Here is a 16,046-nt window from a genome sequence, read left to right as displayed (position 1 = left end):
CCTCCTATCCTTTGTCTATACCTCCTTATCCTTCGGGGGTCACCGGGGACTGGCGCCTGTCTCATTGTGCTGAAGGGTACGCCCCTGGATAGGTCACCAGTAAATCACAGAGTTACAAACAAACAGGAAAATAGCTGTTCGTATTTTTGAAGGACGTGAAGAGAATCTTTACATGAAACAAGTAAAGCAACTCCAAGCTAACAGATCCACAGTCCAGAGTTTGAACCTGGAACATTTTTGTTGCAAATCAACAGCAATGGCTAAAGCCTGCATATTCAATAGTGGTTAACAATTATCTTTTCTTTTTTTTTTTTTTATCAGGATTCAAACATTTTTCAGGAATTTCTTGTCAGTCTTCCAACATAAAGCATTTGTCTTATGACTGGTAAACACCTCATACTGTACATCTACAAGAGCTGAAAATACAATTTCTCTCTGAGAGGCGCTTTGTTAGTAAGCAGAGTGTACTGCTTATGCATTGTGTAAATTGCTTCCTCACATAACTTGGAGCACATTTGCATATTTATAGAAAATTCCAGTTACAGGTATGCCATCAACTTGGCACCATGCTCTAGTGCACTTATGTGAAATGTATTAAAAGGATGGAAAAATGAGGCTATACTGGTGTCAAGTATCAGTAAAGAAGTTTGATTTTCTGGGAGGAAATACATTACCTAAGTTTTGCTGGATGAACTTTTTTAACTCATTTTAGCTTTTGGTTCACAGTACTTGGGACTCTGAGAAAAAATTAGTCAAGTCAAAGAACGCTTGCTTAGAAAATATGTTGTTCTCAGAATAAAAAGTGAAGCAACATGAGAAAAGAAGTACAAGATGCCTGTTGCTTAGTGGTAGTGTGGTCATATTCCAGTTTAGAACTGCCCTTGGGTAAAAAAATTAATCCTTTTTGTCCATGTTGTCTTTTCTTGAGAATTCATCAGACAGAACTGCAAATATATTTGAGTAAATATCTACCACAAATACTGTATGCCTGCATGGATGAATAAAACTGGTTCAACTCTATTAGAGATGCAGAACAGGAATTAGTGGTTAATAATCTCCTGCTAAAATATTGACCAGTTCATACAATGTATTTATAAGATTATCGCTGATTTCTCTTTAGAAAGTCATATTCAAGGTGTAAGAACAATGTTTTTATAGCTTTGCTCTAATCAGCGATCCTGAACTATTTATATTTGGAGAAGAGATGATGTTGTGCCTTCTATGTGAGAGAAAATTGTAAAGCCTTTTGCAAGACAAGAGTAAGGATTAGATTTTTTTTTTTTAAACTGATAAGCTTTTTAAGATTAGCACAGATAGTACCATAACATTAGTCACCAATATTTCCAAATCCATTGTGTTCAATGACAGATTGAAAACTCAAAAGGACAAAACAGGATAAATTCACTGTATTCTGTTTAACCCTCCTGTTATCTACTGAAAACCTTGATCTTTCACTTCTAAGTAATTCTGTAACTCATTCTGAGAAAAAAACACATTTTAAATCCTCTTTACACAGTAACAGTTTCACTGCAGGACCTTTATGTTTAGTTCTTTGTGTGGAAAATGATTGTGTGTTTTTTGGTGTTGGCCTCATATACTTGAACATACTGTAATATGTGCTCTTAATATTAACAAATGACAAAAATTGGACTAATTGCAGTGTTTGTTTGTAGAACATCACAATGTCCATAGTGGCCATCACTCAGGGAGTATTTAACGAACTATATCTTTTACGGTGGCAATTAGAGTTCAGTTAATTGTCCAATATAAAAGAGAAACAATTTTTTAGTCTCTCTGCACCTTGACAGAACAGACAATAAACAAACTGTTTATAGATTTATATGGAGAGAATGTATTTTATGTAACACATCAAGATTTTTCATAGCTTTAAACTGCATTTTATAGAAATAGGATAGTAAATAAGGGCACAACTGGTTTACGACATGTGCATCCATTTTTCTAATTTCCTTAAGGATATTTAGCTACAGTAGATAATTAACCACATATGTTTTTGCTCTTTTTTTGTTTAATTTGTAAAGAAAGTCTGTAATCACTTGTTTATATCCACTTGACCACAGACTGTAATGAGGCTGACAGACATTAACATGGTTGAAAGTATAAACATATTTGAAGCCTCTTTACAGATCATTTGCTCTGGTATATTGTTAGCTCTACTTTATTCCCCTCTCTGTTCATCCCTTGTTCACCCCAGCATGCACAGCTGCGTCTAAATGTCTCATAAGCCGTTCTGCCAACTTCTGATCCCGGGTTTGTTCTCACCTGGGCAAAAGCACATGAATAATGGAATGGCATGAAGTGAGGCCGGGGCATAGTTGCCACAGTGCTCTGTTGAGGCCTGATAAGGCAATCCACCGCAGGAAAAGAACCGCACAGAGCTGACGAGACACCCAGTGACAGTATTAACTTTATTACCCACAGGCTGTCAAGCTGCTAACAGACAGAAGTATTAAGTCGATGTTAACTGAGAGGAGGTGCGCTCTATTCACCGTCACAACTCTGTTAAAATTTAATTTCGGTCTGCTTTCATGTATAAATGCATTAAGCTAATTAGCAAGTCTGATTTGGCCATAAGCTTGACAAGAATTGATTGTTTATTTTATTTTTCATTGTCTTGCATCAGCAAATGTCCTTCACACATGGCGGAGCCTTCATCAGCCTACAGATGAGCAGAAAAACAATACTGTTTTCTGTACTGTGTACAAGTTCTCAGTCTTGTCAAAATTGTTTGATTTTATTTTGAAGCAATGCGTATTTGCACCCATGAAATTAAATTACTTGGACAGATCTTTAATTAATTGTCTTAAACACAGCTATGCGAACACTAAAGATAAATGTAGTGTGGAAAAACAATGAACCTGTGTATCCTAAAGGTTGAGGGGTTTTAGGCCAACATCTAATGATTTAAAGGATCTAGGATGTTAATCTTAAACAGTCTTTAGTTAACACAAGATTCTCAGATACATTGGCTTGAAAAGTTTTCATGCCATCTAAACTTTCAAATCTTTTTTCATGTCACAACCACAAATTCAGTACACATACACAGAATTAAGATTTTGTGTGTAGCAAATACTTTTAAAGAGGAAGGACACTGATTGTGTTTCAAACACTCTTACAAATAAAATTCAGAAGCTTCATTTACTCTAAATATGTGTTAAGAAAATTTGGTGCAAAAGGCATCAGAGAATCAGCCACTGATAGGACAACTGTTTGTCATGCACTTCACTTTAGGGGTGTATTAAAAGTATAGAAAAGCATCCCTTTATATGTTGGTAAGAAGAAAAAACAGCCAAATAAGATTCCTTTTAGCCTTTGCCTTAAGCAATGTAAGGAGAATGTCAAAGAAGTTCATCATCAGGGTTTAAGACTGAAATTTCTGGCTTACATGCTACGTGCGGCCGAAAACTAACACCATATATCAGCCTGAACATTTCACAACTATCCCCATTGTGAAATGTGGTGGCAGCAGCATCATGCTGTGGGCAACATGGTTAGCATGGATGGGAAATTGAATGGAGCTAAATACTGCGTAATCTTGGAAGAAACTTTGTTAAAAACTGCAAAAGACCTGTTGATGGGATGGGGGTTCACTTTCCAGCAACATTGCAAACCAAAACATCCAACCAGCTATGAGTTATAATATCAAGGCATGTTCATGAGTTAGATTGGTGCTGCCCACTCTAGACTGAAATCCAACAGAATTTGAATATTGCTGTTCAGAGATGCTCTCCATCCAATTTGCCTGAGTTTCAGTGATTTTTGGATGAAGAAGGTGCAAATATATCAATCTCCAGATATACAAGGCTAGAAGACACATACCTCAAAGAACTTCTAGCTACAAAAGCACATGTTTGTCATTTTATTAAAAAGTAAAAGCTTGAATTTGTTTATTTGTAAGAACCCTGTACCCGTTTCCTTCCACTTCACCGCTAAAATCCTTGTAAAACATACAGTAGATGCTTCTATAACTTGGAAAAATTTGAAAAAGTTCAAGACGGGTGTGAATTCTGTGGCATTGTTCTCTGTATTCTTTTAAAATCTTATTTGGAATCCCAGAGTTTCCCCTGAAACAGCGACGAGAGGGTTAAGCATTGAGCCCATACTCTCATCTGTGCTAAAAGTGAAATGGAAACACCAGCTTGTCTGCAGAAGCGTTTACATTCTATGAATAGGAATTTCTGAAACCAGCCGGCTCGGAAATCTGTGGCAGATAGGAAAGACTGATCCAGTGGAGGGAAGAAGATTGAGAACAGAGGAAGAGGAAAGAAAAATATGGAGGAAAATGTCAGAAATAGAGGTGGTGACCAAAGGAAGCCCAACTCATTTATCATGGACTAAACAGTTACCTTATCAAATAAATAAATGTTAAAGAGAAAACACAATCTACATCAGGGTGTGTAATTATGCCCACATTTTTGTTGCATTTTATATTAAAGTTTCACATGCTAATGGTTTTCTCAACTTCCATCTTGTTGAGCTTTAAATGACTATAGGCCGTGTGTGGCACAACTCTGCTGCAAAAATCTTTTTGGTATTTTCAACCCCACTGGTTTAAATGAATTGCTATCCAAATGTCAACAGAGAGAAATGTCAGCCATTCAGTTCACTAATGGCACTGGATTCCAGTGATTCCATTCAAACAATGTTGTTTCTATTTGGTTTAAACCCTCAGCTGGGGTATTAAAACCATAGCAAGAGTGCTTGGAAATGTTGTTGATTCTGAAAACATTCCTATAGCAGCTATATATAATTATGCTTAAATGAACCCTTATGAGTTATACTTGTACCTATTTAATCGGGATGTGTCTAGGTGGTTAAACATTATAGAAACAAGTGAGCCTCTTTCTGTGGAGACGTGTTGGTTACAGCTGCGATATTTGGTGAAGCCATTAATGTATGAATGGAAGCTCCTTGTTTCAGTGAGAAATCCACTTTAAGATACAAATACAGATAAGAAAGCACCATCTTGTGCCACTTCCAACACCCTCTTTTTTTTCCTACCAAGTGAATAATTAATGACGTTTCTGCTGAATAAGCAAGGCAAGAAATCTTTTTAATTTGTTTTCAGCATATTTAACCTTTTACCTGGTGAAAAGATGCTGGTGAAATCTGAATAACAATGAGTCCACAGCAGATTGAGGTCAGAGACTGCAGGCTTGACAGCTGAACAGCATGTGTCTTTGTTTAACCTGCAGAATCAGCTGACAGCTAACAACCATTGTGCTATTCCAGAATGGGGTTAAGTTAGAAAGGCGGCATTTTTATCCACACTGAGTGAAACATCCCTAGGTTGTTACTAGGCTCAGTTATTTCTGGAAAAAACAACAACAATTTGTTGCAAATTTCTTTGAGTATTTACTGCTCCTTTGAAGCAAAATTACCCAAAACTATTGTTGGGGAAATCTGTTTTAAATTTGCAAAGCCTACACTGTCAAGAAAGTAAGAACAAAATGTTCATGTACTGATTAAAACATTGTGAGGATTGGAGACTAAGTTGAGTGGGGGCAGAGTAGCATAATAGTAGGTTCAGATGTTTTTATATTCCTTCCAAAGATTTCAAATGTAACGTGGTTATGTCAAAAACTTTCTGAAATATATTTCTAGGCTAACTTTTTTAAGAATAGGAACCTTGGAATTGGTGATATGTTTATGTTATGTATGATAATATTGGTGTAGATATTCTTGTTCTTTCTCATGCACCATCTCCTTTGTGTGTTACAGCCTAAAAACATGTCTGCAATGTTGGACACTTAACATTGTTTAAGTTAACATTTGTAAGTTCTTTTTTTTAATCAATAAACATCAAAATGGCAACATTTTTAGGGTTTTATCAAATCATTGAGATATCAGAGAAAGTGCTGAAAAGATCTACTAAAAGTCTGGCAGAAAGAATGTGCTTACTATTTTTCCTCACAAAAAATACCATTTCTACAGTTTAGAAATGTTTTGTACATGTTTGCTAAACTTTTTAATCTATTAAAAACAAAAATGTATAGTATTCCATAATAAGATAGCTTACTTGGAGGGGGGGAGGGAGTGGATATTTTGAAGGTATATGTTAAAAACATTTGTTTTTGTAACTGATACTTTGGTTTCTGAGATTGTACATGGCAGTTTTGTCAACACTATTTTATGTCACTCTGTCTCCTCTTCCATCATTTGACAGAAATAAACATGAGTTATATTAGCTAAACTGCTGAATGACATGTCTGGGATTTCATTGTTACTAAATAAATTCAAAGTGTGTGAGGAGAACGTTTTAATGCCTTGCCACTTTCAAAGGACTTCTGAGTGGGACACATGTTTCTCATATTAAGCTCCTTCAGAAGCTTCTTTACTCCTCGACCTTCTCCACCATTAAATATGTTTAAGGAATCCAGAGATCTGCTATGATGACAGAAAGATACCAAAATGGCCCAGTGGGGTACGCCTTTTTAACAAGAACTTCTTTTTTAAGCTTAGTCTTTGATTTGGTAATGACATTTTGTGTTCTACCCAGCTGAGTAGAACTCTGTCATGATCTCTGATTATATTTTCAGGAACACCCTTCTTCTATTTCATTAACATACTTCTGTTGTTACAAAGACATTAGATGCTGCAAGCTTTTATGCTCTTGTCTTCTTCTCAAGTATATCAGTTGGAGTAAAACACACTCAGTTTAGTTTACACACATAAGTTGTAGGTTTCTGTCACTCTGGTTTAAGGTGCACTCCAGTGACAGTTAATCAATTTGTCAATAAATAAATAAATAAATAAATAAGAAATAGTCCAGGAGAGGAGCTGTGCCACAAAGTCATGTTTAACTGGACTATACTGGGGGGAAAATCGTAAAAGAAACACAGGCTGGTAGCAGAGAAATCGCTTTTAGCTTGGTCTCTGCTGTGTAGGCTGCTCATTTGTCTTCCTGTGTACTTTGTGTTCTGCCTCATTTTAAAGCTTGGTTAAACAGTGTTAAAAGTCTCCTGATCACTTTATCTTTACTCTGTCTTTCGTTTCAAAGGTGAGCTACTGTACAGTGTTTTCACAAGTGGATACAATTTTCTGTGCTCCTAATCTAATGAGGGTCTAGTAAAAATACAGTTAAATTTTATTATCTGAGAGCTTTTAGATTGTCTGTCTGTTGATCACTTTTGTTTGCAGCTGATTTGTGGAGACAAAAGAGAACTCCATTCTTCTGCTCTATTTTATGGAAAATGCCTTTTCTGAGATGTCTTAATTCAGACACAATACTCTTTAGGTTTGCCTACAGCAGGGGTGTCCAAAGTCGGCCCTCGAGGGCCAGCATCCTGCGTGTGTTAGTTCTCTCCCTGGTTTAACGCACCTGGATCAAATGATGGCTCATTAGAGGCCTTAGGAGAACACTGACATGCCGAGAAGGTTGTTACTACCACTAGGGAGAGAACTAAAACATGCAAGATGCCGGCCCTCGAGGACCGACAGCAACTAACATACAGAACCACATTATAGATAAATAGAGAGATAGAGCAACAGGCTAAAAAAATTATAATTATAATCTTCTCTTTAAAGATCTTAAGGTCTTTTTCTCTGGTTTCTCAAGAGGAAAGTGTAAGTTTAGCTTAAAGTTTGGTTTATATTTGGATAACGACAGCACTCTTCATGTGTTCTTTCTAAAGTTTCTCACCACACGCCTGCTGTCAGTTTTTATTTTTTTTTTCTGTATTCTCCAAAAGCTCAGTCATGTGATTTTCTGCTTCTGCTCCTTTACTAAAATAAGGCTGTCATTTGCAGCTTCCAGTGTGATGGATAGACTCAACTACCACAGATAGATTAACACTACTCCTTGCACTTGTAAAGAGCAGTGTGAATACAGATGGAGGGATTGCATGGTGGGCTGTTGTGCCGGAGGACTGATATTCTATACACACACAGAATCTGACAGTAAAATGTGGCGACTGTTTATTACAACCATGGCGTGTCCTAGTCAGTTGTAACTGGTGCAATCAGCTGATGCTTGATTTATGGCAAAGAGCTCAAAGTAAATCCCCAGTTGTAGGCTTGAATGTGTGGGTCGAGCTATAGTATATTTCAACTGTTGGGTTCACAGTAGCCTTGCCAACTACAAAATCCATTTCCATCCTTGTTATGTAATGCTGTAAAATACTTGTGGTTATGTGCTAGTGCAGTAGTTCAGGTTAGTAGCTTAGCCAAGTGACCCAGATAAATTTCATATTTGTGTTGAAATAGTTTGAAAAATCAAAAGCATCTGCATTATCAGGGGTAGGAAATAATAATGTCAGATGGTCTTAAATGCTGATTAAGGCAGTAACACTTTGATATTATTTGTTGTACTTCAGTTTTTGCTTTCATTCATTATGTGGGTGGGTTTCAATGCACCTCAATCAAGCACTACCTAATGCTGATTTTGGATTAACTTCAGCTGATGTCACACTGTTTTTTATTTTGTCAGGTTTGCTGCCATTTTGAAAAACATCTGTTACGTTTGCTAACAGTGTGAAAAAAGTTTATTTAACCTGGTCAGTAGGTTTGAATTCACAGTGTCCCTTTGTCCCCCACCTGTTATGCCACTGCCTTGTTTTTGCTGTTACATCCCTTGAGTGGTCCCCAATTAGATGGACAATTTACAGGCTAAATAAATCAGAGTTAGCGGTTTCAGTTTCAACCTTCCAACATGATGCAGGGAAGTAAAGTATCAGCATTCTGTTATGTGAAATTAAGTGATGTTGAAATTGTTGTGGCATATGAGGTACTGCTTTGTTAAATCCATTGCACTGGAGAAAGTGCAAAACCATCACCACTCTTTTTTAGGAGTTGTGATGGTTGTGTGGCAGGCTAACTGATCTACTGATCAAACTTTACATGCTACACTAATAAATGCATATGACTGCAATGTGGGAATGTCATTTGAGATGTTGACACTGAGACAAAAGCCTGATACAAAACAGTGTGGTGGGGTATTAAAAGTTGCAGTATGTAAGTTTTATAAACAACAGGTTTTATATATTTGTGAAAACTGTCACTATGTCATTACATGAGGCAGCTGGTCCTTGGTAAAAACATCACACACTGTTGCCTCCTCCCTGCTCTTTTGTCTCATGGTATACTATCGCAACATAGTGACAGTTTTAACAAATATGTTAAATATATATATATTGTTCATAAAATTTACATATTACAACTTTAAAGGTAAAATCTGTAGATTTCCTCTCCATTTCAGAATAATGACTTTAACATATACAAACTGTCACCTCTGTGTTACTTATTTGTTAAGATAGCTTATACAACTTCTAAGACTTTGCAATTGAGCAGGATCATTTAAAAGATTAGATTACATTAGATTAGACTAGATTAGATTAAATTAGATTAGATTAGATTAGATTAGATTAGATTGGAAATAGACCGTCACAGGGGAGAAATAGACCTCTAAGCACCATTTTTAACATGTTTCCTGAGATAAACATGCCTACATGTTGCCTTAAAACACTACATTTAGTTGTTTGCAGGAATATGACATTTGTGATTTGAAAGTCACAATTTAAAATAAAAATGTCACAGCTGCTGAGTCTTCCCCCAAAGGTCAAAGTGTGGTGCTTTGTTTCAATGTTCCTGCTTCATCAAGTGTCCATCAGCCACCCCCTCATGGCCCTGCAGCTGTATGATTAAAGTTCATTGGGGAGCAATTTGGTTTTCGCCAGCGGATTGTTTACTCAGGGATAATCATCTTTGTTTCATGAGTCTCACTGCTTGTGACGGATGCATTTTTTGCAGCATTGAATTCAGACTCATACATACACACAGCCAAGGGACTGTGAATGTGAGCTTGTAGATAAACAGCTTCTTTTATGCTTTTATTATTTGCAAGATTACTAAGTAGCAGAAAGAACAACATGAATATCTTCTCTTCTGGAGCATTCCCTAGGGTTGTGTCTTGCAAACCAGGAGTGGATACGAAAGCCTATGCAGAGAGGAACTGTAAAAGTGTCAGAGACTCTTAGTTTGGTTTTTAAAGATCTAAGTAATCAACCATCAAAAAAAGTCATTTTTAAGATAAATGTTTGCCTTTAAAAGTTGGCCTTATGTCAAAGAAAACATTGATCTATTTAGATTTCTCTCTCTCTCTCTCTCTCTGGTATCTGTAGCATTTTCTCATAGTGGCAGCACTTCATTTTAACAACATATGAATGAACAAAACCGTTTTTCTTTGTAAATATTATAGTTTTATAAAGTGTTGTCCATGCCACTTAGACCCCAGAGCAGCCTTTCTGTCTGGCATGAGGCCAGTGATTCAGCCCCGAAGTGGCTCCCATCATAGCCCATACCGTTTCCCCAGGGTGACATAGCTGAAGCCTAATGGGCTCTGTGATGGTGTGTTAAAGCTTGGTGTTAATTATAACACCATGCTCCGTTAAACACAGGCACATTAACATCGGAAGGCCCAGCAAACTTGATTGAGTTAACCTTGGAACTGTAAAGTGGTCGTTTGCTCTCTGTTGATCTGATGGCCGTTATAATTTATCTTTAGCTTCTTGGCACAGATTTACTGCAAAGTGTGTAATTTTGGAAAGCAGTTTTCAGATTCATCAAATTCTAGTTAGCAAAAAAATTAAATAGGCCCACTTTATACATTTCATTGATGATATACTGTTTGCTGAAAGCATCTTTTCCTCATAATAAACTTCATTTGATTTAATAACGTTCTGCATGAGCTGGTGTTTAGCGGCACTTAATGAATGTCACTTTTGTGTCTTGTTATTGCAGACAGGTCACTCAGGTGGGAGTCATATGCAGATGAGTTGTTGCTGTCAGTCTCATAAAAATAGTGACCTCAATGTATTTTTTAGCATTTGTTATGGAATTTGCATAAGAGAAAGTTGCAATACTTGAAATCAGTTAGATATCCTTATTTTAGGTTGTGTAGCAAAAGTTTCTATTAACCAGTGGGTGTTCCTGGATTACTAGCACCCTGGGCTATTTCTCTTAAATCCCGTACAACCCACACCTGCCAACCATAAAGCCTGTTGTGCAACAAACAATGACTTTCGACATGTAACTTGCTGATCTATTACAAAATAAACAACAGCCAATGGCAATATGCCTACAGTGTTTATGTGAGTTGTCTTTAGTATCCTTCCTGTCACTCTCTCACCATTTGTGTTTATCTATTCAGTACCCAAAATGCTGCACTGTAGTGCAGAAAAGCCATAGGAAAGTTGCTGACACATTACTGACAGAACTAACAAATTTTACAAGTGCTTGCTCTTGAAGCCCAACGCATTATGATGTCCTTGGTGGCAAGCCATATTGCCTTTATCAAAAACTCTCAGTAGTCTTCACAAAATATGCTTTGCAAAATTATTTTTTATTAATAAAAAAAGAAAAACTGTACAGTTCAAATTAATTTCAGAAGTTGAAGGTGTTAATACTAAAACCTCATGTGGACAATAACATCTCATTTGCAGTGGACATATAGTGATGCACAAGTTACTTGCTTTAAGAGGTTGTGCTGACATGACATTGCCTCTGCCTTCACATCTAACTCCTCTGATTATTTCATTTTGTCTGTCTCTGGTTATCAGCTGTCTGATAAACTACAGACAAATTAGACCTTTTGTTGGGATGAGCCGAACCTTATGCTGGCTCTGTTAGTGGAGGTCGGCTTCTGAACCTTCACTTTCATTGTGCCAAACAGAGGCAGCCTCTTGATAACAATCATATAAAGCATCTGCTAAAATGCAGCCAAGGTGAATACTGGAGGAGGATATTGTGTGTCTGCAAAGACAGCAAAATAAAAAATATACAGCGACCTTTAGCTTCCATGCAACTTCAAACACAAGTAGTCGTATTTGCACAAGGACGGTGCTCTTTCCTTTTTATTACCATGATATCTGCATGATTTTCAAAAGGTAGGGATTTATACTGTTTTAAAGACTGTAAAATTGTAGCAGTGCAATTGCTTGCTGTAACCGTTCTCTTCAAAACATTACAAGCATAAACAAATCATGTTCACTCTTACAGCTCAGAGTTTAGAGTCTCTTTCTTGTACAGCAAAAGGAAACTTCAGTTAGCACAAATGAGTCTTGGCTTCTTTAGCTCTGTTTGTGTCTTTATGCAAACCGGTCTTCAGCAGTTCCTTTCTCCGGTTCCTGAGTTTATTTGTGTTTAGAAATTCAGTGAAATCGCTGGGCTGCAAATGGGCCACCTCAGGAAATTCATCACTTCTCAGTATGGAAACAAAATAGAAGACAAGGACAATGCAGATGTGTGGAAAACAAGCTGCGAATTTGATTATCTGTTCCTGTCAGCACATGAAGTCATTTTAACTGCACAATCAACAATATGTGCAATAAACCAGCACATTTAACTCAGTAAAACAATAAATGAATGTCAAAAAATGTGTGTGAATAGGCATATTTAATAAGACATTCAAATGAAATGCTTTAACATGTAAAATATGAGAAATATCTTTTTTAGTCCCCTTGGCTGTTTAAAGTGTCTTAAAATCGATTGACTGTTCTTAAGCATCTTAAATGATGACTTACCGACTCTGCCACTGCATAAATTAAACGTCTGTTTTAACCTGTCAACATTTTGTACGTCTAAGAAAGTCTTAGATTCAAATCATCTGTTTTTCTTCTCTATCATGACCTTAAAACATGTTTTGGTTTTTCAGTTATGCAACTGAAAAGCAACTCAAGGGTGAATTCTGCACGAGAGAGACAGATGCTATCATTAATTTAGAAACGTAATGAAATTGTCACTGTCTTTCATCTGGTTTATTACTGCTGTTTCACGGTGCCTGCTTGGTTTCTTTTAAAAGATAGAGCAGGTCTACAAACTGCTCACCTATGGCCTTAAATCAGCAAGGTGGCAGTGTTGGGGAAAGGAGTTATTACTGATTTCACATATCAGTGATTTTTAAGGCCACCTTGAGGGTAAGGCAGCTTGATATGCAGGCTAGAAAGTGCTGAGAAATCTTGGAGATTTAGGGAAAAGATGTGAAATCAATTTTCCTACTGAGTTTAGACCCTGTGTTTGTTCAGCTGCTCTGTTTGAATTTGTTGTTGTAATCTTGCGTTTGATAGTTTGATTTTCCATGTAGCTAAATGTTTATTGCTCAATAAGTCAAGCTGATTTCACTTGAAGATATGTAATCTGTAGAGTGAGTGTGTTAAAAAAGGCGAATGTTCTCTATACATGCATGTCTCTGTTCCTTTGACTGTTGACAATGTATCTCTCCTTTTCTCTTTCGTTTTCCTCTGTATTGATTTTTATTTCTCTTCTAACATGAGCTAGCCTCTGTCCTTTTTCTCCCAGTTGGTTCAGTCGTTGCTTTTTATACAACTCTAAAAGAAGAATCACATGGAAAAGGTTTGAAGAAATAAGCTGGGCCCACAGAAGGACTTATAGCTCACCTATACAAGAAAGTGCAAATGTTAGCTGTGCTAAATCCTCATTGGGTTCCAGTTACCTGCACCCAGTATCTCACAGCGGATGTGCTGTAAACAGATTCTTAAAGTATAGCCCAAGACTTAAAGGATTAACAAATTTAGTTGTTGTTAAAAGAACATCAACTTAGACTGATGTCCATAAATTGATCAGTCAACTACATTACACTAAAAAAAGTACAACAAAATTTCTGCATACTCCTTTAGAATTCATCTAAAATCAACATGAAATTTGAAACTTCAAACATGTTGTAGGAAAGACAAAGTTTTGAAAATTAATATCAGTCCTGCTAGTAACAAAGAAGAACTAAAAATACAATGTAATGCATAAACAACTTATAAACAAATTCCAAACAACATATTCAAACCTACAGATTAGTTAATAAAGACACTATTAACAAAAAGGAAATGCATCTTTATAACAACACTAGCAGTAAATTTCTCCTCTCTTTTCTTGTAGGTAACTGGCCAGCTTCCGTGGGATTTGATGTCACCTTTAGATTGGTTTAACTGAAGATGGAAACACTGGAGTCTGAGCTGACGTGCCCGATCTGCCTGGAGTTGTTTGAAGATCCTCTGCTCTTGCCCTGTGCCCACAGCCTTTGCTTTAACTGTGCCCACCGCATCCTGGTGTCTCATTGCTCCACCAGCAAACCCCTCGAGTCCATCTCCGCCTTTCAGTGCCCCACGTGTCGTTACGTCATCACGCTGAATCACCGCGGCCTGGAGGGCCTTAAGCGCAATGTGACGTTGCAAAACATCATTGACCGCTTTCAAAAGGCCTCCCTCAGCGGCTCCAACTCCCCCACTGAGAGCCGGCGGCTGCAGACGCAGCGGCCCTACACCGCCACCATTAGTGGCACGATAGCTGGAACGATCGGTGGCGGCGGCGGTGGAACAGGTGGAGGAAGTGCCCGTGGCAGCCCAGCCACTTCAAGCCACTCCCACCCGCACCCCAACCACACCAATCACGCCAACCACACAAACGCAAACCACAGCCCAGCTGTTGTGGTGAAGATGGATCCAAGGATCAGCTGCCAGTTCTGTGAACAGGATCCGCCTCGCGAGGCTGTTAAGACGTGTGTTACGTGTGAGGTGTCGTACTGCGACCGATGCCTGCGTGCAACACACCCGAACAAAAAGCCTTTCACCAGCCACCGCCTGGTGGAGCCAGTACCAGACACTCACCTCCGGGGCCTGACCTGCCTGGAACACGAGAACGAGAAGGTCAACATGTACTGCTTGGTGGATGACCAGCTTATCTGTGCCCTCTGCAAGTTGGTGGGTCGTCACAGAGACCACCAGGTGTCTTCGCTCACAGATCGCTTTGACAAGCTCAAGGTTAGTCCTTCAGTATACCCTTTAGTGTACAGAACCGCCTCCCCCATTATGTACTCTTTATCTTTGTGTTAGGATGGTACAGTAAGCCACAACGTTAACCGACTGTTTTGCTTTCATAACAATGTTTCTGTAAGCAAGACAGACGTATCACAAACAGAGAATCAGAAGAGATAATTTGGATGGTTTACTTGCTGGGAGAGGAAAGAGAGATGGAGTCCAACAGGGAGGGCCCTCATAATGATAGTCGTTGAGCTGGCATTCCCTGTGGCCGCTGAGCTTTCACGTGTAAAAACCGGGACTGCTGAATCAGGCTGAAAAACAACAGAGGAAGGCAACAGCATGAGCTAATTCCACCACTGAAGGCCTAAAGCAGTGAGCTGGCACCGACCAACTTTTATCTTTAGTGTTTGCAGAGCACATGAACGCTCTATATGGGTGACTGGCTTTGTTTGTGTTTAGACTTTGAATATCTTTTTTAGGAACTACTTTATGCATCTTTAAGATTTTGAAACAGCAACCAAAAATAAGACATTAAAATTGTGTCATTAATATTACCCAGAACAAATATGTGGATTAAGGCAGAATAACAATTGTTAACCGCAGTACATGAGTGGTTTTATCAGATGTAGAGGAACAAGGAGTGGATCTGTGTTCTCACAATGGCTTTAAAAATTGTGTTCATGGAAGGATAATGAAATCGGGATTTTAGTACATTAAAATATCATCAAGTTGAACGTCATCTACATGTTTACAAAGTGCTATGTCTAATATTGATGGAAAGACGAGTGGAAGAAAAAAATTATTAAAAATGGTGCACAAGCAGCATGGATAATTGCAATCTTAAGAAAAATTTTGAAGTAACATCCATTCAAGAATCTGTAGAATAGTTTCTGCAGCTGGAGTCAGTCCTTCCCCACACTCAGACATATGTTTTTGAGAAAGTGTTGGGTTTTTTTACAACATATTAATTTTGTAGCATCTCTTTCTATCTCTTTCTGTCTCTCTTTGTCCCTACATCTAAACAAAGTGCTTGCATGTTTTTATTTTGTCAAAGTGAAGTTGTGGTTCAATTATTTCCACTGAAAGGGATTGTGTTGTGAAAAAAAAACAAATGGACACCTTTCAAGGGCAGAGATGTGGCTTGTTTCACTAAGAAAATCACATCTGTTGTTTAATTGTCAGAACTTTTTGCCATTCTTCAGCATGAAAGTGTATGTATAAAATCATGATGACAGTGTATCATTTTTACATTGTTAATGCTCA

At 37.8% G+C, this 16,046-nt stretch overlaps 1 protein-coding gene across 4 annotated transcripts in view; it reads left to right on the top strand.

Annotated features, from left to right (window-relative positions):
• mid2 (midline 2) overlaps positions 1–16,046 on the top strand; it is a 150,884-nt gene that overhangs the window by 63,981 nt on the left and 70,857 nt on the right. For all 4 annotated transcript variants that reach the window (XM_023328674.1, XM_005806786.2, XM_023328673.1 and 1 more), the window contains one exon: positions 13,903–14,783. In XM_023328674.1, the coding sequence (XP_023184442.1) occupies positions 13,959–14,783 (825 nt within the window). In that variant the 5' untranslated portion in view covers positions 13,903–13,958. The remainder of the gene's footprint in view (positions 1–13,902; positions 14,784–16,046) is intronic.

Source organism: Xiphophorus maculatus, chromosome 23 (genome assembly GCF_002775205.1).
Source record: "Xiphophorus maculatus strain JP 163 A chromosome 23, X_maculatus-5.0-male, whole genome shotgun sequence".
Classification (NCBI taxonomy): domain Eukaryota; kingdom Metazoa; phylum Chordata; class Actinopteri; order Cyprinodontiformes; family Poeciliidae; genus Xiphophorus; species Xiphophorus maculatus.
The sequence above is the reverse complement of the archived record's forward strand: the minus strand, read 5'-3'. Positions and strand labels throughout refer to the sequence as shown.